This window comes from Prosopis cineraria, unplaced genomic scaffold (genome assembly GCF_029017545.1).
Source record: "Prosopis cineraria cultivar Desert tree isolate PC_DT_omini unplaced genomic scaffold, ASM2901754v1 PC7, whole genome shotgun sequence".
NCBI classification, from domain to species: Eukaryota; Viridiplantae; Streptophyta; class Magnoliopsida; order Fabales; family Fabaceae; genus Prosopis; species Prosopis cineraria.
The window spans coordinates 23,427,757-23,452,128 of NW_026555338.1; the positions used below are offsets into that span (position 1 = coordinate 23,427,757).

At 27.9% G+C, this 24,372-nt stretch overlaps 1 protein-coding gene, 1 long non-coding RNA gene and 1 pseudogene across 2 annotated transcripts; 2 read left to right on the top strand and 1 right to left on the bottom strand.

The window, feature by feature from the left end:
* Positions 1-444: 444 nt before the first annotated feature.
* Positions 445-5,281, bottom strand: LOC129315664 (leucine-rich repeat receptor-like protein kinase TDR). The gene is made up of 2 exons (XM_054959548.1): positions 2,596-5,281; positions 445-1,027 (listed from the first exon to the last, which is right to left on the bottom strand). Exons 1-2 carry the CDS (start codon positions 5,279-5,281, stop codon positions 570-572), a joined length of 3,144 nt encoding a protein of 1,047 aa, XP_054815523.1. The 3' UTR covers positions 445-569.
* LOC129315665 (uncharacterized) lies at positions 4,116-6,087 on the top strand. The gene is made up of 2 exons (XR_008594554.1): positions 4,116-4,249; positions 4,348-6,087. It is a non-coding gene; the product is annotated as an uncharacterized LOC129315665 (long non-coding RNA).
* Positions 6,088-16,808: 10,721 nt separating this feature from the next.
* The window catches only part of LOC129316598 (UPF0481 protein At3g47200-like), a 31,411-nt pseudogene continuing 23,847 nt past the window's right edge, over positions 16,809-24,372 (top strand).

Here is a 24,372-nt window from a genome sequence, read left to right on the forward strand (position 1 = left end):
AATTCATAAGTGAAAATACATGTTCATGAAATAATCTATTCATTCACAATTAACTTTTCATATAATTATAAGTGATTTTTTTTAAATTCACAACCAGTTTTCTTAAATTCATAAATGACTTTCTATTGATTATTTCAATAATTAAAAATATTTTAATTGCAAATAAAGAACATAGTTCTTCTATGTTATTTCAATATTCTCGAAGACTTTAATTGTCATTAAAAGTTTTATAAGATCCTTAATTATCATTTTCCCTCATATCTTTCTCCTTTTTTCCCTCTCTTTCTTTCAATTTTTTTAAAGACAAATTTAATCAATCAAACGGGCCCTAGTATTATTGTGGCAATCTAAAGCGCAACACAATCTTCATTTGAGCTTTAAGAAAGAAACAAAGGTTCTGACAATATATAACACGTAAAAAAAAAAAAAGGACAAGGACAAAAGTAAATAAACACCTGAAAATTCCATTGAAAAAAAGAAAAGAAAAGAAAATCACATTCTCCTATACCAATTCCCCACAATATTAAAAGAAAAAAAAAACATGTAAACCATATCAACACACTAACTAACTAGGTTAATTTTCTTGGGAAACTTTGGCATGGTAAAGGAATATTATTACCGTTGCCATCACCACCACTACGACCACCACTATCGACATTATCACCGGCGACACATTGATTGCCTATCACACTATCAACCAATTTCCTCTTCGGCCTTGCCTCTTGTAGCATCAACACAACATCTCTCATGGATGGCCGATCTGTCGGATTTCGACAAGTGCACAGTAATGCAATCCTGAGCATTTGAATCATCTCCTCCTTAATCGACGTACACTCAGCCCCAACATTCTTCTCCAATATGGGATCAATGCCTTGAGTTTTGATCTTAGACCTAACCCAATCCACAATGCTATTTCCATCACCAAACTCTGCATCCACTGATCTTTTTCCCGTCAAAATCTCCATGAGCAACACTCCATAACTATAAATATCACTCTTTTCATCTACTTGTAAAGTGTAAGCATATTCTGCAAAAGCAAACACGCCCTTAAGAAATAAAAATAACAATAATAATCCAAGCGATGCAGACACAAAAATAATAAGACAAGGAGTTTTGTTCTTTGAAGCCTTTTACTTTAATCAATGGACTAAAGACTAAAGTCAACATCGTTATAATTCTTAAAGGGATTTGAGAATTGACAATATTCTTTGTGGGTCCCAATAAAATATTTGTCGATCTTGTCAAAAAATAATATTAATAATTAATAAATAAATCAAAATTCAGGATTGTGAAAGAACATAAAGTAAAAGAGTCAAAAAGGACACTTCATGTCGTAGGCACACTGCAATGAATATGCACCGAAAGAAAGTTTCTGCGCCGTTTCTTTAATAAGTATGGCGTCTGCAGATCTTATCCTTCAAAGTTCAAAGTAATATTTCAGTTTTCACATTGCAAACACCTAATATTTCAACATAATATATTATATTTTTAAAGTTAAATCACGCTCCTTTCATTTAAAAATATAAAATATTTTTTAAAAATTAAATATTAAAAAATATAAAATATTTTTAATCTTTTAAAATGTAATTATTATTTTTTAAAATATCTCTATTAATAATAATTTTATATTTATTATAGGATATTTAATAAGAGTAAATATAAAAAATATATTAATTTAAAAGTAAGTAACTACTTTATTGAAGGTGAGATTCAATTAAAAATAAATTATATTTTTAAAAAGAACGAGTACATAATATTTAAAATTTTGATTATAAATGTTATTCTCAAATTTGAATAACTTTTTCAAAAAATTAAATTTATGCAAATAGGTTTTTCCCTTTTTTATTGCATTACCTGTTTTTTTTTTATTTCATTTACAAGAGCATGAAATATCAGAGGAATTATTTACCCTTTATTTAAATGTTAGGAAATTATTCGTATATGACACAGTTTAAAAAATTCATTTTCGCAAAAAAAAAAATTTAAGTCTGTTTATTGTCGTTTTTTTAATCAAAATTTTGTTACAAAGATTAAAATGGATTAACAATAAAAAAATTCTTTACATAAATTTAAAAATTTGAGGAGATTAATTGCAAAATTTTGGGAGTTTGTGATTAGCTTTAAATAATTTTAAATTTAAAATATTTTTATTCACCTCGCATATTTTAGTCTAAAATTCAATTATCCTCAAACAAAAAATTCAATATATTTACAACATTTTACAGAAAAAAGGGATAATGAAATTTTTGATCCCTTAATTTTACTTCAATTATCAATTTGATTCCTAAAATTTAATTTTCATCAATTAAGTGCCTAAAATTTCAAAACTATGTACAACTAGTCTTTTTTATTTGAAGAGGAAATAACATCACAAAAACTAATTATATATGCAAGGTTATGAAATTTTAGGACCCTCATCAATAAAAATTAAATTTCAGAGATCAAATCAATAACTAAAAAAAATCAAATACAAATTTTATCATCCCTAAAAAAAATTATAAAAATGAAATTTTTATTTTTTTAAAGAAAGAAAATATGAAAAAAAAAGAGTAAAAAAATCAGAAAATTTAGGAGTGGAATTGAAGAGTGTCTCACCTGGTGCTATGTAGCCGTACGATCCAGCAATAACGGACATAGATTCATCACTCTGAATCAGCTTGGCCACTCCAAAATCTGCCACTCTGGCTTCCATCTCACCGTCCAATAATATGTTACTAGGCTTGAGATCGCGGTGTACGATCACTGGGTCACAGTCATGGTGAAGATAGCAGATCCCTTGAGCCACCCCGAGGGCTATCTTGTACCTCGTCAACCAATCAGCTACCAGATTATTATTATTATTATTTCCTTTATTTTTTTCATGCAATAAATCATCTAAATTCCCATTGGGCATGTACTCGTAGAGCAGCATCGTACACTCGCTGTTGCTGCAACACCCTAACAATCTCACTATGTTCCGATGCCTCACGTTCCCCAACACTTCAACCTCCGCTAGAACCCCTCTCCGCCTTCGGATTATGTTGCTGTTCTCTTTAGGCTTTCCCCAGAGCTTTTTGACGGCTATGATCTCACCACCTGGCATTTCTACTTTGTATACTGTCCCTGTGGACCCCATCCCTAGGATCTTGTTGGACATCGACAAGCACTCGATCACGTCCTCGGCCGTGAAATTCAAACGCTGGAACGCCGTCAGTGTCCAAGGCCCAGCCTCTCGGCGGTCGCCGCCGCCTCCGAATCCGCTGCCGTAGTTTGCGCGGAAGCAGCGAGTGCCTGCAACGAGAGCGAAAAGGCCGATTCCGAACGCTGCGGCGATGATCCAGACGATCGCGCCGGCGGTTTTCTTGGGCTCTTGTCTGTTATGAAGCTCGACGTCGCTGCTTGCAGTGAGGGCGTCCGCCTCTGCTGCGCACGGTTTTGCCAAAATTCCGCCGCAGAGGCCGTCGTTGCCGGTGAATGATGATGGGTGGAAGGTTGATCCCGCAGAGGGAATAGGTCCGGTGAGTAGGTTGTAACTGACATTAAAGTTTTCTAAGGTTGTGCAGTTGTTGAAATTGGAAGGTATGGTACCGGTGAGGAAGTTGTGTGAGAGATCGACGTCCGTGATGGATGGAAGAGCAGAGATTTCCCAAGGTATTATACCTGTGAGGGAATTGTGGCTCAGGTTCAATTGAAGGAGCTTCTCGCAATGACCGATGTCCCAAGGAATTGTACCATTCAGAGAATTTCCGTGCAACTCGATTCTGTAGATGTTCTGGCACCCGATGAAATCTGGAATTTCGCCAATGATTTTTGATGAACTTGCAGAGAAAATCTGTAGATTGGAAGCGTTCCAGATGTTGCTAGGTAATCGGCTTTCAAACGAATTTCCAGAGAGGTTCAAGTACTGTATTTTAACTGCATTGCCAAAATCTTCCGGAATTTGACCTACAAAGTTGTTGTTGCTCATATCAACGTAGCTCAGGTTCGGAAGGAGACCGAAACCGGATGGAATCGAACTATTGAGTTGGTTGTTTTGGATTCTAACCCTTGTTAGTGAAGTACAGTTCACGAGTGATGCTGGAATTGCACCATCAAATTTGTTGTCGAAGAGGATGAGCTTGACGAGCTTGTTTCCATTGCAAACACTTGGAGGGATAGGACCAGAAAGTGAATTGGTGGACACGTCAAGTTTCTGGAGCAAACCATTTGAGCCAAGCATAGGTGGGAGAATCCCAGTAAGAGAATTGTTAAATAGCTGCAGAGTATTGAGGTAGGGAAGTTCACCAATCCCTTGCGGTATTTCACCCGTCAGCTTGTTTTCCATTAAGCTCAAAATGTTAAGATCCATCAACAATGCAACTTCTTCAGGGATGGACCCAGTGAGCTCATTATCTGACAAATCAAGAGCCGTGAGTGCTTTCAAATTGCCTAAAGTTGACGGGACTTCACCAGTGAACCGATTCTTGAACAGCAACAATGTTTCCAGCATGGTCAAGTTTCCTAGTTCTGGGATCACAGAGCCAGAAAGATTAGCAAAAGAGATATCTAAGTATTTTAGACTAGACAAAGAGGTGAATTCCACTGGTATTCCTCCCGAAAACTGGTTGTATCCAATTTCCAAGCGTTCAAGCTGTGATAAGAAGCCTAACTGAGGTGGTATTAGACCTTCCAACATATTTCCAGCCAAATGAAGAACCCTCAATCTAGGGAAACTGCCGTAAGTTGAAGGAATCCTATCGCTGAAGTAGCTGCCGCCAAGGTTGAGCTGCTCAAGAAACCTGAGTCTGATGAATTCTTGAGGTAAAGGGCCAATGAAGTTGTTGCTGTAAGCATTGAAGATTCTCAAGAACTTGAGCTTCGAAATCCCAGGTGGGAAAGTTGAGTTGAAGGAGTTGTGGCTGATATCTAGAACCCTGAGCTCTGTGAGTTCAAAAACTGCTGCTTGGAAACTTCCACTGAAGTCATTTCCACTTAGATTCAAGTGGTTTAAGGTAGTCAAATGCCTTATTTCCGGTGAAATTGTCCCTGAAAGGTTGCGATGAGAGAGGTCAATGGAGGTGATTTTCGCATTTTTTGAATGGCATGTGATGCCTGACCATGAACACCAAACTGGATCCTGGAAATTGGAATTTGAGAAGGTAGAAGAAGCGTCCCAGTCATGGAGTGTATTTAGAGGGTCTTTGATGGAAGATTTGAGTGAAAGTAGAGAGATGAGCTGGAGTGGTGGAGTTGAAGAAGCAGAGAAGACTAGGTATATTTGGCAGAAGAAGGAGAATGTGAGAAAGAGAAGAAAAGATTTCATGGTTTTTGGGCTGTGGTGAGTGAGAGTAGTGTGGTGTCTAGGGAGGTAAATTTAAGGGAATGAAGGTTTGGATGAGGAAGAGGATTGCTTTTTTGGAGTGCTGGGTGGAGAGGGAGTTTCATGATGATGATTTTCTTCAGTGGGTTTTGTTGGTGGACATGAAAGAGAGATGGAGAGAGAGAATGAACTTCTTCTACTCCATCTTCTCTATCCCTCTCTACTCAATACTACTCTCCACTACAAGTAGTCTTCTTTATTTGCGGTGCAGCCTAAGTTCTCACTTTCACTCTCCTAGATTTCTCTCTTTTCTTTCTTTATTTTGCCTCAGTATTATACCTTTGTCTGTACACAACACTACTGTTTATTTTCTTGGAATTCTTTTCCACCTTTTCTTTTTTGCTCCCACTTTTCATCATTCCCTTGCTTCCTTTTCCTTTGGCTAACAAATTGGTAAATATGCCAAACAGTGATCATTGTCTCTCGCAGGATCCAAGAAAGACATATCAAATTCCCACCATATTCCCTTCCCCCCATACTACTATTTTAAAATAACCCCAGTTTTCTTTTGCTTTCGTTATCTATTTCTTGTTTGGCCAAATTAAAAATCCTCTGTATTTTTCGTTTCCAGATAGGCTTTAGTTTGGAAGTCGTTCTTGTATTGTAGTATCTGATCACGTATGTTTATCCACTGGTATTTACTTTTATTTACTCCCATTTCTTGTGTAGACTTCAATTTCCATGAACTTGAGAAGCATTGATAAAATAAATCAAAATTTGCACGACAAATATATAGCATTTCATCATAATTTGTACTGTTACTGACTGTGATGTAGAAGTTTCAGACTTGCATTGAATTCACTATGACCGTTTTTGTGAGTGTCAATGCATTTATAATACATTTCTTTAATACTCTATCAGGCTTTTTATTATCTTCGATTACGCATGTTGGTCCACTGGTTTTTTTTTTTTTTAATTTCTCCGAGGTATCTAAAATCTAAATAGTGAAGTTTCATTTAAGGGGCTGACATATTCCAACAAGTACTTTTCCACATGTATAATTCAGAAATCAAACCCTAGTCACATGCTTAAAGGACTCAAAAACTACCGTTTGCGGTACAGCTTGTTGGTTGATCCACTAGCCACTAGTCTTTACTTTTATTCAATCCCATCTCTTGTGATGACCTCAATTTCCATGAATTTGAGAAGCATTGATATAAAACAAATCAAAATTTGGAAGGAAAAAAAAAAAAAATATATATATATATATATATAGCATTTCATCGTAATTTGAAGTGTTACTGAACTGTCATGTAGAATATTTCAGACCAGTATTGAATTCACTATAACTGTTTTTCAGAGTATCAATGCATTTGTAATAAATTTCCCTGTTACATGTGCTTTTTGTTCCCACTTCTATTTTTCAAATGTTATTTCAGGCACTGGCTCTGTCTTTTACATTCCTTGGTTCCAGCATGGAGATTCAGGTCAGAATCTGGTCCTAAACTGAGAGGTGTGGACCACAAAAATACTCTTAAATTTTATACCAGCATGTCTTGAGGATTCCAATCAAAGGAGACATGGTCCATTTTATTTATTTGAGAACCAGTCACTCATGCCTTATATTTAATGTGGAGATTTGGGACCAAATTTTTGTCATCATTAAACCCTTATTTGCACATATACGAATTCAATGGCGTAGTAATGTTGCCAAACTTTTTTTAGTTAGAACTCATTAAAATTTCTTAGACCAGCCAGAACATGACAATCTGCACAAAATTCCAATTTTTCTATCTCTTCTTTATTTTTCTTGTCCATTTAAAACTTTAATTTAATTGGTTCTCACAAAACTTGTGCTAGCGTGGAGGCAAACCTATGCTCATTAATAGAAAACACACTAGACATGTTGCAAATAATTGAAATAATAATAATTTGATGTATTCTAGACTTAGAATCTTACATAGAATTATTAATTTATTTGCTATGAAAATGAAAAGAAAATGACAGTGTAAATGAAAGTAAATATTAAATAATTTTATTTAATAGAATATAAAAACAAATTGTGCCTTTCTATTTATTATTTGATGAGATAAAAACAGTGCATGAATAAATAAAATTATGAGAAGATGACTCTCATGTCTCTACTAATAGTGTTAAAATAATGAAGACGAAAATGATATGAAATTCAAATAAATTAAAATAATATTAAATGATTTCGTGTTTTTACCAATGGGGCTTAATATATCTCATTCTTTCATGTTTGCATATCAACTATCAAGTGACATCCCATTATCTAGATCATATATAGCTAATAATTAGATAATTTTTTCTATGCATATTTCTGTTTATAACTTATGAAAATTATGAATTTTTATAAATTTAATTACTTATATTGATATATTCATTAATATATTAATATATTGATTTTTTTGTGAGTACAGACCTTCCAGAAATGTATCAATAATTTAAGAGTTCATTAAAGACGTGGCGCGCATGTATATGTAAATAAATGAAAAAAAATATTTGTACAAGTTCTTTTACTTGCCTGCATTAACAAATCTTTGGATTCTTTTATCATCGTTTGAAAGAGATAAATTGAAAGATGAGTGGGTAATAATTTCCAACATTAGAAATTAAGAAAAAAAACCCTTTAAACTATCGAATTTTTCCTCATTAATTATCGAAACAATTAGCTCAAAACACTAATTTTTTACCAAAAAAATAATAAATAGGGAATATACTCGCTTAGATTTTGTCGCTTTGGAGCACAGTTTTGACTTAAGAAAAGCAAAGCCATGATGAGAAATTACTAATTTGCATCATTAATTATGTTAGTAAAGTAAAAAGGAAATGTTATTGAGATAAGAATAAAAGCTTCAAACACAATCATCTTCTTCCCATTTTCTTATTCAATTTTGCAAACCGCCATCCAACATCTTTTTTCTTCCTTTAAAGTTCATGTCTCTCGTTATCTTTATTGTCCCTCTTATTGCACCTCACTGCCACTTAATCTTGATTATAATTCATCTGTTTCAAACTATAAGATACATTCAGATAAAATTATACATACTAATAAAATTTATTAAATAATCTTTATAACTTTATTTTTTAAAAAAATATAAATTTTAAAAAATGCTTTTTATTTAATGCTCCATTTATAAAAGAATATAATAAGAAAGGTAATATTAAAAATATATTATTAATAAAATTTTATTTTTATCAAAGTATGTTATATTTTGAGATATCAAATTTTTCTTAAAAGTGTCTTATAATTTAAAAATAATAATTTTTTGTTTATCGTGCAAGACAATTAATTGAATAATTGAGTATATACGTGATTTGTGTCATCCAACATCTTTTTGCTTCCTTTAAAGTTCATGTCTCTCGTTATCTTTATTGTCTCTCTTATTGCACGCTGCCACTTAATCTTTGATTATACTGTAATAAATAATAAAGCCCAATGACATCATGTAATTCATGTAACACTTCATCTAATGAAATAGGACTTATTGTTATTGTGTAAGAAAATTAATTGAATAATTTGGTATACACGTGATTGTGATTGTGCAATCCCAAGTTTTAAGTGAGATTTTTATATTTATTGTTGGAATTGAATATAAAGATATTGTCTTTCTTTTTTATTTTTTATTAAAATTTCTCCTATAAAATTATGTGACAGGGTGGTGGAAGATGTGGTGAAGGTTCAAGGTTGAAATAATGAAGGGTGTTCTGATAAAATCACATAAAATTATACTAAAACGTCCTTTGGTATAAATAACAGAATGAGGGTGACAAATACTTAATCTTTGAAAAAATTAATAAAACTAAGATGATAACAAGGATATAATATGCATTATATACATTTATTTTGTGTCATCAAAACAATTATTTTCTTGAATCACCAGCCAATAATAATTGCAAGAGTATGCTCATATAACAAGAGGGTAAGAAATAATTTGGAAAAGGGGGATTTTGCATGATTTACAATTAATCGTGATAGTGCAATGAGAACATGAGCACATGACTCAATGAATTTATATATTTTTTAATAAAAATACTAAAAATAGTTATGATGCATGACAGCAGAAAAATAATTCGTTCAAATAATTCGGAGTAATTTTATTTAATTATATAGTTATTATTACTCCCTAGATTTTAATTTGAAATGGAACACCATGAATATACTCCACATGTTGGTATGATGTGATATTGAATAATTAAGATTACTTTTTTATTTATTTTTTTATTCATAATAGTACCTAGCTTAATCAAAACATCTCTTATACTATCAACTTATGCTTTTGAATATGATTCTAACTAAGGTGCAAGATTTAAAAGGGAATAACGTTAAAGGACAAAACATTTAATTAAACTTAAATAAGGATGAGAAGATCTGAAAATTCAAAGTTAGGACAAAAAAAATAATGTGAGAATCTTATTTATAAGCGGTCTATAATTATCTTTATAAACTCTCTTTGAGTTTAAAAACATGCTCTAATCTTAATAAGCTTTTGGAATCTAATTTATCTAAATTTTTATTATAAAAAAAAATATAATTATATTATAAGTTTGTTTGGTTTAAGAGCAAGATGAGCAAAGTTTTGATTATCTATTTTAAAAATTGATTGTATAATATTTGATGAGACAAAAAGTAATATATAGAAAAAAAAAGAGCTTCTGACAAATTATTTTTATTTTTTTAATATTTTATTACTTTTTGTGAAGGCCTGAAGGGGTCGTTGATTAGAGAAATCTAAATGAAACAGATTTCGTTGTCATCTATGAGAGAGACTGATTTTATTCATTGCGAATTTAATAATGAAGACAATAAATCGGGCCAAAATAATAGTGAAGACAATAAGTCAATAATAATGAGAAGTAAGGACAATAATTCAGGTTACTAAATTTGATACAAATAAAAGACAAATTAATTGGAAATACAGAAAGCGATTCATCAACCTCTCATGAATATTTTTGTCGTCGTCTCATGAATATGGGAATTTCATTTTATATTATATTCTTTTTTAATATTTTATACACTCTTCAAAATTGTTTCCTTATTATTGAGATTTATTGTAAATATGTTCCTTTTTTTATTTCATATGAATTTGATCATTTTATTTTCTTGAATTTACTTTTAAGAAAGATTATTCTTTTACATTTAGATTCGAGCAAAGAGCTACGAATCTGTTTATCCAAAAAACAAAAACAAAAACAAAAAGAGCTATGAATCTCTATAAATTTATAAATGAAAAAATTATATTGGATAGCTATCTTCATTTTTTAACTGTCAATAATGTTTATATATAAAATGTAAAATCCAGTAACAAATGAATTGGGGAAACAAAAAGAAAGAAATAAAAAAAGAAAAGAAAAGATGAATCATTGTGCGTAGGATTGGAGGATGAAATAGATGAATTATAGGGCTTGGTTTAAATAAAAAAATAGATCTCTTCAATTAATTAAAAATACTACAAATAAACTAGTAAGTATTCAAATAATAAAATCATTAACTCAAAATTTGACAAATACATTTTAAATGTAAATAAGTTAACTGTATGTGATCAATATAAAATAAAATACTCCCTCCATCCCAACTTATAAATACTCTTAAGACAAATTTGACTTTCCAAAATATAATATTCTTTAGTAAAAATAATATTTTTATTGATTATATTTTTTGAATATTATCATTCTCATTATATTTTCTCTCTTTTAATATTCTTTCATGAATGAAAAATATTTTCAAAAATTTATATGTTTCTTTTGAAAAAAATTATAAAGGATATTTAATGAACTTTATTAGTATGTATAATTTTATTTAAAAATATCTTATAAATTAAGACAGATAGAGTAAAACCTATAAAAAGTCAAATTATATGTAAAGTTATAAACATTGAAATTTATTTTTTCTCGTTGTTCATATTAATTCTATGCAACTCATACAACTCCCACTTTTTTATGACAATATATGATTGAATATGTCATTTCTAGTTGCATGAACAATTAACCTGTTTTTTCATATGTATTCTCCTATTAAAAATAATCTTATTTGAGAGTATTAAATGTGTGTAATAAAATAAATTTATATTAAATAAAAGTAATTTTTAAGGTCATAGATCCTAACTAGAAAAATGAGCAAAGTTAAGTGGGGATTCCAAAATAGAAGAATAACAGTTAAATCCCAAAAAAATAAATTAATAATAATTAAATATTTGTTTAATTTTTTTAATAATAACTATTCAAAGAATCATAACCATTCACACTCTCAAAGCCATTTGTCCCCCTCACTTAAAAAAAATTACATATAATGTGTATGAAAATTTGAAATTTGCACGCCCTTCTGTTTATATTTTGCATTTCATTTTTCTAATATTTTGAGCTAGAATTCAAATTTTTTAATTTCAAGTCCAGCAAAAATAATAAATATGTATAATTGATTTTTAATTATTAATTTTTTTGAAAAAAATAGTCCCATTGCTCTACCACTAGCCATTCATGTCCTTGGAGATTAGTTGAGGTGCTAGCCTTTCATTTATTTCCAAAAATAAAAAGTTCAATTAGTTATGAACTTACAATGGCCATGAATCAAGATATCAACACGTGAATCAAGTTATGAGAATTTTATATTTTTAATTTTAAAATATTTTAATTAATTTATAATGTTTAATTATTTTTATTTTTTAAAAAAGGGTTTACTAGCCCAGCCCTAAACCCTTTATATAAGGGTTAGGCTTAAAAATGGGGTTTAAAATAGGAAATTGGGTTTTATGGCTCAAGTCTTTAAGGGCTGAGCTCATAAGGGTCGGACCCGCCCGTAATTTCAACTCTGTCACCACATATATAATATTAAAATCAAATTATTTTTACTTTACTCCAAAACTGAGGTTGTTAAAATGACGAAAACGCCCATGCCATACAACATTCTAAAGTAGGAGAAAGCAAAAGAGCGGGAAGAAGGCATGGAAATGAAGCGTAGGCCGTAGTGACTACACCAGCTTTGGCGCGGTGAGTGCTCTTGCTTGCATCAGAGTGGGACCATATCACGCGTGGACCCCCTTGTGTGGGGACCACAATTCTCCTTTTCCAAAATTATTTTTGTTTTATTGTAATGAAAATTAATATTTTATAGAATATATTTTGAAAATAAAAAATAATAAAAATAAATATTTTTTATATTCTCTCTTATTTTTTGAAAATAATAATCCTAAAATACTTAAAATATTTTTTTTTCTACTTTTCATGATAATATTAAATTTTTTTCATTCTTCAAAATATTTTTTGAAAACACATTATTAAATAATTTTTTTGTACTAGAGAACAAAAAATTATTTTTAAAATAGGTTGCCAAACAAACTTTATATATCTTTTAAAAAAATTATAGATATCTTTAAATTAAATTATTATATATATGAGGGTTAAAATTCAAACTCTCAACTACTTAATGAAGTGATAGAGTCTCTATCATTCATGTCAATTTTAATTAATTTAACTCTCATTTTTTTATTTTTTTTATTTTTAGGAGAATTGATCACAAGTTTCCCACAATACAATTAAATATTATAAGGTCTATTAACAATTTAGCATAATAAAAGACAAATAAAAATGTATTTAGTTTTGTATTTAATTTTTATTTTTCCCCATTAAGTTGTCCACGGACTGTGTGACATTTAATTGTATTGTAAGGGATTTTAAGATAATTCTCCCTTTGTTAGTTGAGAAATATATTTGGAGAAAATAACCTCTAGGTTGCAAAAATATGGAAGAAAAGTGCGAAATAATGAAATAAAAGATATAAAAACATTATATAATTAACGAATAAATTATCATGAAAAATTAAAGTTATCACTAAAATTTTGAGAAAATAATTATTAAGCTCCGAGTAAATTGTGGTTAAGATTAACAAAAATGTTAAAACTGTAATGATATTTTTTTTATAAAAATATAAGATTTGATAAAAATATAAGATAATTTGATAAAAATAAAATTTTATTAATGATATTTTTTTTATATTTGGAGAGGTGTTCTGATGTTTTTTTTTCAATTTGACAAAAATTGTATTATTTATAATTTGCCTACCATGTGGTTCAATCTAGACCGAGTATAAATCATGAGTCCCACTTATTTATTACTCTCTATATTTTTATATATAAGGTCTTTTTAACTAAATCATATATATCAATAAAATTTTATTATTTATTAATTGAAAGCACATATAACTATAATAATTTTTTAGTTTTATCCCTAATAATGTTACAATTAATATCATGATAGTAAATAATAAAGCACACAATTAATATCTCATCTCTTTTTTAAGATAAGGTAAAATTTTCTAATTACTAAAAAAAATATCATGACATTTTTTATATTTAAAAAAAAATAATTTTTTAGAAAATATCTTATATATATATATATATATATATATAGAGGATGAATAGAATATGTGGTAACCAAATAACTTAACTCTGTTCAATGATCAAGAATTTCTGCTGGTGTGTGCTAGGCATGCGTGAAATATATTTGGGAAAAATTAATTTTAAGAACCTTAAAGTTATAATTATTTTTAATTAACTTACTTGGGTTTTTTTACTTATATTGAAATTACGTAGATATTAATTTTTATTTTTTAAAACATACTTACATAAACAAGCCCTCTCTGCTACTATCTTCGATGATCAAAATCTCAGCCCCCTTCATTTTACCTGATGATTAAAGAAATTTTATCTAATTTTTCCAAATAAAAGGTTAAGATTTTAAGTATTAGAGCGAACAACACAGAAGACAACAGATACCCCAAGCCTTATATATTTATTGTCAAAACATTTACAAACCTTTCTACAAACAAAGATTGAATTACGTAATACTCTATTCAATTCCACTTAAATTACATAGATTTTCCTCTATTTTTATAGGATATTTGTAAAATACAAGATAGGTGGTAAAAAAATCAGGAAAAATTGTGTGTAATTTACTCTTTATTTTTGGAAAATAATCGTAAAAGTTTTAAAAATAAATAAGCCATTTATATAATTTATTAAAAATTAAAAAAAGATCTATATATTTTGAAAATAGAAAAATCTTACAAATTTTCAATAAAATTCGAGGGAAGCTGTGTAATTTATTTTTCATGTTTAAAAAGTAAATTCATTGCTAAATTCTGAGAAACTCATTATTAAACTTTGGAATGCACACACACACATATGTACATATGTATGTGTACAAGTCATAACAGACTAAATCATCTGCCTCGCGTGACTGACAATGCCCAGCCCTTTATGCGATGAACTGATATTTGATATTGGACCAATATCTTCTACACTTAGCCTAACTTTCCCCAAAGAAATTTTGTCAGAATTTTATCACATTTCAAATTCAAATTTTGAATACTTACCATTCAAAATTTTGAATGGATGATTAATAACCTTTTAATATTTTTCAGTATAATATATATATATATATATAGTAAGTTTAATTATTCACAAATTATGAACAATACTCCCTCTAATTCTTCGTAGAAGACACTTTTTGCATGTTTTGCTGGGTCCATGTAAAATACCATATAAAACTTGATGAAATATTAATGAGTTATCTCCCAAAATGTCCATAGATCCAATTGATTCATTTAGCTAGATGGTGTGTTTGACTTTAAGACCAGAAGATAGAGATAATAATTTTTAAAGATAATTAAACTTTCACTCTATTAAGTTTTACTTATTTATCAATTTGGTTCTTTAAATTTAATTTTTATTGATTTGGTTTCATTCATTTTTATAAATTATCATGTTAATTTTTTACGTTTTAAAAAATAAATTTACTCTCAAATTATTCTAATGTGTAATGCATTTTGATGACTTGACATACAAATTTAGCTAAATAAGAATAAATTAGACCTTATATTAGTTTAATTTTTGTTAATTTAGTATCTCACACTACAGTTTGTTCTTTTATTTTTTTAAAATTTCCAAGTCTTTTTTCTAATTAAATAATTATACTTTTTTCATTAATATGTATGACCAACATTAATATTCTATTATTTATGCCAACATATTTTAATAATATTATCTCGCATTTAAGTAACAAGGACCAAATAGATAATTGGGAAAAACTTAAAGAATTAGATTGATAAAAATTAAACTTAAGAGACTATATTGACAATTAAGGTAAACTTAAGGGATTAAAAGTTTTATTAATCTAATTTTAATTAAGGGTAATGAGATTCCTATAGAAATTATTTTTTAAAAATCAAGACTATTAACTGATTTTAATCATCATTCTTAATTCATGTGATATATTTAAAAATATCTTATAAATAGTACTGAATGGAGTACAATTTATGATCTCTAATTTCATATTGTAAATGAGAAACGTATAATTTTTTAAAAGGAAAATAATCTTTTGCCCATATACTTGATGTTAAATGTAGAAGCTAGACAACCAATTTATAAAGACTAAAAAAGTTAATTAAATTATTTATTTGTAAAAACAAAAATATTGGTTTTCCTAAATTGCCATCTTAAATAATTTGCATTCGGAACTGGCCCCATCGATGGAACTCTCCATTTAATTAATATGTGCAATATAATATGAGAAAAGAGCAAAGAAAGAATGACATTTAGATCCTAAAATATTAAATTAATGATAATTAAGTTTTTGATAAAAAACTTTTAGAAAAATAAGTTAAAAATATTGATCTAGGTAATTGCAAATTTAAGAATTTTAATTGCAAGTATGTATTTAATTATTGAATGTAACTCTAATTAGATTGTAACATAAATTTGTATTTGTAACTACTTCAATTGATATTTATAATTTATTATTTTAAAAAATTTTATTAAAACTTAACTGTCATTAATTCAAACTTGTGAGAATTAACCATCATTCTTTTAAGATTAAAAGACAAAAATGAAATAATTTTAAGGGAGGATGATAGAAAAATAACTTCTAAATATTGAAATGACAATTAAATATGAGAAATATGATAATTATTTTGCATTCCCAAGGTCTCTGTTTGTCAATTAATTCTAATGTGAAAATACTATTATATCCCTTTGGAAAAAATTGCTAGACCCAATTGTCCGCTCCTTTCTCTTTCCCCTCTACGGTATAGAGGAGGGAGGAACTCAAAACTACAAAGACAAAGCAAATTTGGCCCACACCATTGAAAGTGATCTCTTGCCGATTTCCTTTGCCAATTTGAAAAATAAGATTAAAATAAGAAAGAAATTAGAAGAAGACTCTTTTAATCCTCATTTTTCAGAGAACACCGATTGTTAATCCTGGTTTGTTCCACGACCAAAAAAAAAAAATCGACATTGATAGGTGTATCAGAACCCAATAAAAAGTGATAGTCCTTGTTATAATGAGAGAGTACTATTACTTTGAGATTAGGCTATACTATTCTCACGAATCATTTACCCATATACATTGGAATCATTTGTTCAATCAGAAACATGCCTGCCAGATAACATTTACAACTACAAAAAAAAAAGAAAAAGAAAAAAACAAGGTTAGAAACAAATGTGAAGTTAGAATGAAGCAAGCAAAGCTGGAGGTGTTTGTGGAACTAAAACTACTAGAGCTCAAGATCAAGAGGGTGAAAGTAGTGCTCCTTTGGCATGGGGCTCTCCATTCAAGCACGCCTTCTTCTCGGGAGGCATCAGGCTCATTGATGACGTTGGTATCCGACAGTGACAAAGTCAGAATCTGAGTCAGGAGAGGCAAAATCATTTATATATTCCATAATTTAAAAAAATAACAAAAATTATTTAATAATTATATAATTTATAAATTTTTTCTACATGATTTCATGTTTTAGAATCATTAAACAATCAGCTCATTATCAATACTTTTAAATATATCTTTTTCAATATAAATCAGGAGATAATCATTCATTCATGGATTTCTCATTTGATTGGGCAGCCAAATTTTTACAAACTTTATGATAAAAAAAGACTCTTTCAACTATTATTGTGGCAATAAATAGTATCATTGTTAATTTAAAGAGAAGGCAAATTAATAGATAAATAACATGTCTTCTAGTTTTAACTAATTTTTTTACAAATTTGTTTTGAGATTTCAAACAACGCGAGCAAGATTATTTTTTTCTTATTTTTTTAAAGATTTAATAAATGTTAATTTTTTATAAAATAATATTACTATTTGGGTATATTGAAATTGTGGGTTAAAATTTATTAGACTTTTAAGTTAAAAAAATTAATTTTAAATCTGAGTTAAAAAATAATATAAAATAGTTTAAAATGCAAACTATATAAAAAAAAGGAGTGTAAAATAAATACTTATACCTTATATAAGTAATTTTTTTTATTTGAAGAGGGCATATGTCCCCTTCCAGTACATGTGGCTCCGTCACTAGTATCCGACAGTTGATACGGATAGGCATTTGACAACCTTCCATGATCGTCATCGATCCAAGACGTGTTAGTTGCAATGAGTTCTAAGAAAGGAGGAATCACAACTACAAAGACCAAGCAAATGGTTCTCACCTCAATCATTAATATGGTACTGCGCCTCTGATTTCTCAAATCAAAACCATAGATGGAGGAAGGGAAGAGAAAGGAGGACAATTGGTTTTGGTATTTTTCTTCTCATAGGGGCAAAAAATACTTTTTATATTATAAATTAATTGGCAAATAATTCTTTTGAATTAGATAATAATTATCACATTCTGCATATTTGACTGTGGTTTGGCATTTTGAAAATATCTTTTTATCATTTTTCTAATTTGTTAAATTTAGTTTGAATATGATGAGGAATAATTGAGGTGCCTATAGTAAAAATAAAAGAAAATATAAAAAAGTGATGGTTAGAATTTTTTTCCCCAAAAACAAAAAAAAACAAATTTTGAAGGTCAAGGATGGTCAGAGTGACATGAAGGAGAGAGAAGAGAGGTGACAAGAGCTCCAATCATTTTTATTTGCCTTTCCTCAGAGTTCCCCCAAACTCAGACAACCATCACTGCACCTCTTCACTCTCTCTGCACTTCTGACTTTTCAACTCACCTAGGATCCTACCCACTTCCCCTCATGTCTAGTTCTCGTAAGTGATGATTGTCCAATGTCTCATGTACCTAGGTAATACTGGTTGAATTTAATTTAATTGAATGTGTGTAAAATTTTTATTATATAATATTTAAAAGATATTAAATCTTAAATAAGAAAGTTTTGATCATAAGTATACATTGTTTTAAAATTTTTTAAAAAAATATATTTTAATAGTTTTAAGTATTAATAAAATTAAATGATCATGATTGAAATACTTATTGAATAAGTGAATTTTGGCTACTCATTAAATCTAAATATGTTGAAACAATGATTTAAGAATTTGTGGTGTAATTGTGATTAAATTAGGGTTAATATAATTATAATTGAAATAATATACTCAAATTAAATGCATAAAAAATTTTCACATATAACCTTAAAAAGAGTAATATTTAAATAAAAAAATTAATCCACAAACAAATCCAGCTTTCATGTAAAATCATACATAATTCAATAAAACAAAGTTACTCCCTCTATTAAAAAATATAAGATATTTTTAATCAAATCTTAGTCCCTAATAAAGTAGTCATCTACTTTTCAACTAACCCTAACTTTTCATATTTATTCCTATTAAATACTCTATAATAAATATAAAGTCATTATTAATAAGGGCACTTAAAAAAAGACAATAATTACACCTTAAAAGATTAAAAATATTTTATATTTTTTAACATTCAACTCTTTAAAAAATATTTTATATTTTTTGATGGAAGAAATATTAAAATACAAACCAGTTTATTGGCCAACTAAAGGACGGGTTCATTGATTCACTATTCAAATCAACGAACATGGGTTTGTTTAATACCAAGCTTTTGAGATATAATTTTAAATTTAGTTGATGTCAAAATACGAATTTTCTACGTCACAAACAGAGCAGGAGAGATTATTTTAATATGATAAGTGGTAGGGGTTAAACTCATTTAAATAAATTTTATTAAGAGAGTACTAGAGTAGGGCGGGCCTCATTTACATGTTTAATTAATAATAAGGGTTGGCATTGACTAGAATATGTGACGAATAATAGCATTTACAAAGTATTCCTCAGTTCCTCTTTAAAAATTATTTATACCAATATCATTAATATTAATACAAAAAATTATAAAAAAATAAAAGCGTATAAAATTTCAAAGATGTCCCTATATAATAAATTTAAAAAGTAATATCATATTATTTTTTATGAAGAGTAATTTAAAAATATCTTTCAACTATTAACTAAAAAGCTGTACCTTGACTTATAAATAGAACTAAATAAATATTTTAAAATGTAACTTAAATAGGTTTAGAGGGAGTACTTATTAACAAAATTATTAATAGAAAATCTTGAATCCAGATCATGATGAGATATTAAGATCTCCAAATGAACCAACTTTTGTTGGTTATTATACTTTTTGTTTTGTTAAATCTTCTTGATGTGATAAAGAGCTTTCTAAGATCCAGTTCATGTATGTGCAATAAACAAAAAGGTTTTTATTTTTTCTGACTATTATATTTTTTTTATTGGCAACAATCATATTTGGAGTATAATCAAGTATTAAATATAGACATTTCTTCTAGTAAGAATTTAAACATTGGTTCATTATTTATCTAAGAGATTGGCTCATCCTACTAATCAAATCCTCATTGGTCAAAAAAATCAGTATTATTATTATATACAAAATTATTAGTATATTATGTATAATGATAAAAGATATGATTCATTCTTAAAATCACTTTTCATTTTATTTTCTTTCTATCTTATTATATTTTTCTTTTAGATTATTATAATATCCGCCTTTAATTGGAATTGATTGTATTAAATGAAATGAGCACTTAATTTAATGTCTAGTTAAATTATTTTAATCAAATGAAGGTTTAAATAACGATTTAATTTTGAATAAATGTAATACATTATATTAGGATTATCTTATTATGCTCTATCTCTCATTAAGAGATTAGATATTTAGATTTATACAATATAATTAACTTACCCACATATGCTATAAGGAATCGGCTTCCCTCCTCTGAAGATTGAAGAAAGCCCATTTTCCTCTACATTGAGGTAGGGGCAAATTTGAACGGTCTAAATTTAATATTTTTTATTTTTAATATATATTTTTAAAATAAAAAATATATAAAAATTGTAAAAAATTTTAATTAATATATTTATTAATTTGACTGTTGAGATATAATATGAATGATCCAAATTTAATATTAAAAATTTAATTTGACCTTTTAAATATATTCTGAACAGTGTAAATATATTTTGAATAGAGCAGTAAACTTATTAAAAAAATTTAATATTAAATTTAAACCATTCATATTAAATTTGGATTTTCAAATTGATAAACTTATTTATTAATTTTTTTAATTTTTATATATTTTTTATTTTTAAAATATTAATTAAAAATATTAAATATAAACTTTTTAAATTTGCCCCTGCCTCAGTGAAAAAGTATAGAAGGTTTCCACTCCATGCTATTAACAGGGCTAGCCGAAGAAGGGATAGGGACACACAAAAGTTGAGTATTCATTCATATTCACTTTATATATTCTCTCTCTCTCTAGGTGCCTTTCTTGAGTTGATAATTCTAAGCCCAAATGTTTTTTTGCCCGAACTCATTTATTTGTTTGTTTACCAAAGTAATGAAGTCTTACATATCAAGGGATGAGGAGCATAACAATAAGGAAAGACTTACATACAGACATGACACAGGAATGAAATTTGATCATTGTCTCTTTGTTACCAACGTAATGAACTTATTTTTTGTAATTTTTAATGTCATCTTCTATTATTTTCATCAATCAACAATCAAATTAATTTTTATTAACGATAAAAGTCAGATTATATTATTTTAAAAGTTAAAAAAATATTTTACACAATAAACTAGTTCAAGATTTATGATACTACTAAATTTAAAATTTAAAAAATAATTTGCTTATTTGCTCTAAAAATTAAATCACTAATTAATACTCTAACTTTTTTATGTAAATTCATTAACAAATTACTCTGAAAGTGATTAATTTCTAGAAAGGAATTGAAGTGAGTAAATCAAATGCCAAAGGGAGAAAAAAGTAGAGGCAGAGGCAGAGGATAAGAAAAAGCAAGCATAGAATGGAAGTGCATGTGTCTAGAAAGTGGGATGGGGCAGAATGTCTGGTAGGCACGCAAGGCAAATTTACGGACCATAGATTCCTCAATTATATAAGCCTCACCAGTCACCACAGTAAATTACTGTTCTCTTTTCTTACGAACGGGTAAATTATATGAATTTTTTACAGAAGTCAAAATTAAACAGATTTTTTTTCCAAAAAGGTCAAAAAAAAAAAACGAAATCAAGTCACGCCGATTTATTGCATTGCTAGAGAGAATTTATCGTGATATTGGACCATTAATTTTACATCAAATATTATCTTGTAAACACACGTATTTGTCATTGTTAAAAGCTAAACACTCTCATTTATTATTCTGCGTTTAGTGAAGATCCTGTAGATTGTTATATTTTCAAAATTTACATAAATATTCTTTCAATGAATATAAGGAGTATAAATTATACAAAGTTAGTTTTTGTTGAAATTATAAAGTTTTTTTTTTGTTTTTGTTGAAGTTACATAAACACGTATTTTTTCCAAACTTGCAAAAGCTTTCTTTTTAAAGAAAATAAATTACACAAATTTGTACCTGGTTTTATTCCAATTACATTTACTTGTTTTTTCCTCCAAGAATATAGCTGGAAATGAAATTATCAAAATAGATATAAAGTCTGTTCAAATTACACTAGTTACCAATTTTTTTTTTCTTGTTTAAAATCTTCAAAGTATATGTGCATTTTTTTTAATGAAAAAAATTTAAGGGAGTTGAGTTTCGAAGACATGTATCTGATGCGTGTATTTTGAATGACTACTTTTAATAAATTTGTAATAAGATTGTATAATTAAATTGGGCCGTCTGTAATTACACATATCAATCCAAACCTAGTCATGAATAACTTGATTTATATATATATATATATATATATTTTATCGTCAAGATACAAATAGATGTAAAGTTTGTATAGTTTTAGCAAGGGATGCTTGCATTATTTTATTAGCATAAAAAGAAATTTTATTATTTTGAAAATAATACATGCAATGATCTTGCTTTCTTTTTATCTTTTGAAATTCCCTCCTCAATTGGGAAATTGGCTCACACAGGAAAGTGAGGGATACACATGACATGAGAGACAATAAAGAAGAGGGGGCAAAGCTGTACAAAGGAGAAGAACAGCATGCACAGACAAGAGACAAAAGGAACACTATGTCACCTCAATATAAATATATATATATATATATATATATGAAAATATTAATAATTTAGTTTATGGTTTTGATTCACTTAAAATCTTATAGATAAATTTTGACTCTATTAAAATCTAATTTTTAAACTTTACCTATTTAAAATGTTGGTCCATATATTTTTAAAAATAAAATTATAGGGACATATGTAATTTTTTTATTATTCATAGATATCCTCTTATTGAAAGTAATCTTGTTTGAGGTACATTCGAGATACTCAATATGAATATTTTTTTTAATGAAAATTTAAATTTAAATTTATCATGTTATGATGGATTAAATTCTTTTACTAAATCTAGTTTTGTTGGTATATACATAATTACTAGGTATTAAACTAATGGAAAGAAAATGGTTAATTTTTTTAATATATGATATGATATATTGAAATTGAAATACAGAGAGGTCCACAATGAAATGATGAAAAGGTAGAAGGAATGATAGAGGGAGGTGGGAATGAATGAATGCAATGGGGTCCAATCATATGTCACCACTGACATTCCTTCTGCACTCTCCCATCACTGTGCTTTTCCCCTTTCACCTTCTTCCTTCCCTCTCTTCTATCACATTTTCATCATTTAACTATATATATATATATATATATATATATATTATTTTTAATACACACACATATTAATATCATATAAAATTTATACAATTTTATTGTGTCAATGACCAGTTGTTTTAATAGCAGTGTTACTTGCTTCACTTAAAAGAGATTTTGAGTTTGAATGACATGTTTGTGTATGTGAATAGGTGTGTGTCTTTTTTTTTTTCTATATATATATATATATATATAAAGCTAAGTTAGGAGTAAATTTTTAAAAAATATACAGTTTTAGTGTTTTATTGTGTATGTCTCAATCTGATAAAACTGTGTGCGTGTGATTCTTAGTCGATATATGACATATATATATATATATATATATAATCAAAGTGGAGCGTGTGATTCTTAGTCGATATATGACATATATATATATATAATCAAAGTGGAGCGTGTGATTCTTAGTCGATATATGACATATATATATATATATAATCAAAGTGGAGCGTGTGATTCTTAGTCGATAGATATATGAATATATATATATATATATATAATCAAAGTGGAGCGTGTGATTCTTAGTCGATATATGACATATATATATATATATATATATATATATAATCAAAGTGGAGAACATAATTATTAGGTCTGAAGAAGGCATGCATGTAATTAACTTTTCCCTTCTCTGTAAGTCAACACTCATCAGTAGACTTGGTTTCTTTCCAGCTTCTTCAACAGTTCGAAGATTTTATGTATGATCTTATTGTTAATTTGGTTGTGTGCAAGTATACATTAATAATCTTAACCTCTAGCTATAATAATTTTCTTTTAAATTAAATTTATCACTTAAAAATAATTAAATTTTCTAATTTACCTTTATTAAATGCATAATATATAATCTTTCATAACGTAACATATATATACTCTATTGATCATAAACAATTATAAAATAGTAAAATTGAAAAAAATAATTAATTAGTGATTCATCTTTTCACGCAAAGTGACTAATAAGAAGAATCATAAATTTTTTTCTAGACAGTAATATATATATATATATATATATAAACTTGTTGGAGTATATGATTGTAAAGAATCCTAAATTTTCAGAAAATGAAAATGATTTTTTTTTTGAAAAAGTAAAACATATACACCGTTTTGTCTTCCTTAATTAGCTATAGTTA

Excerpts from the sequence above, each read along its gene's own strand:
- LOC129315664 (XM_054959548.1), bottom strand. The coding sequence starts at position 5,281 with ATGAAATCTTTTCTTCTCTTTCTCACATTCTCCTTCTTCTGCCAAATA. Across the intron at positions 1,028-2,595 it reads GTACGGCTACATAGCACCAG|AATATGCTTACACTTTACAA; the intron begins GTGAGACACTCT and ends TTGCTTTTGCAG.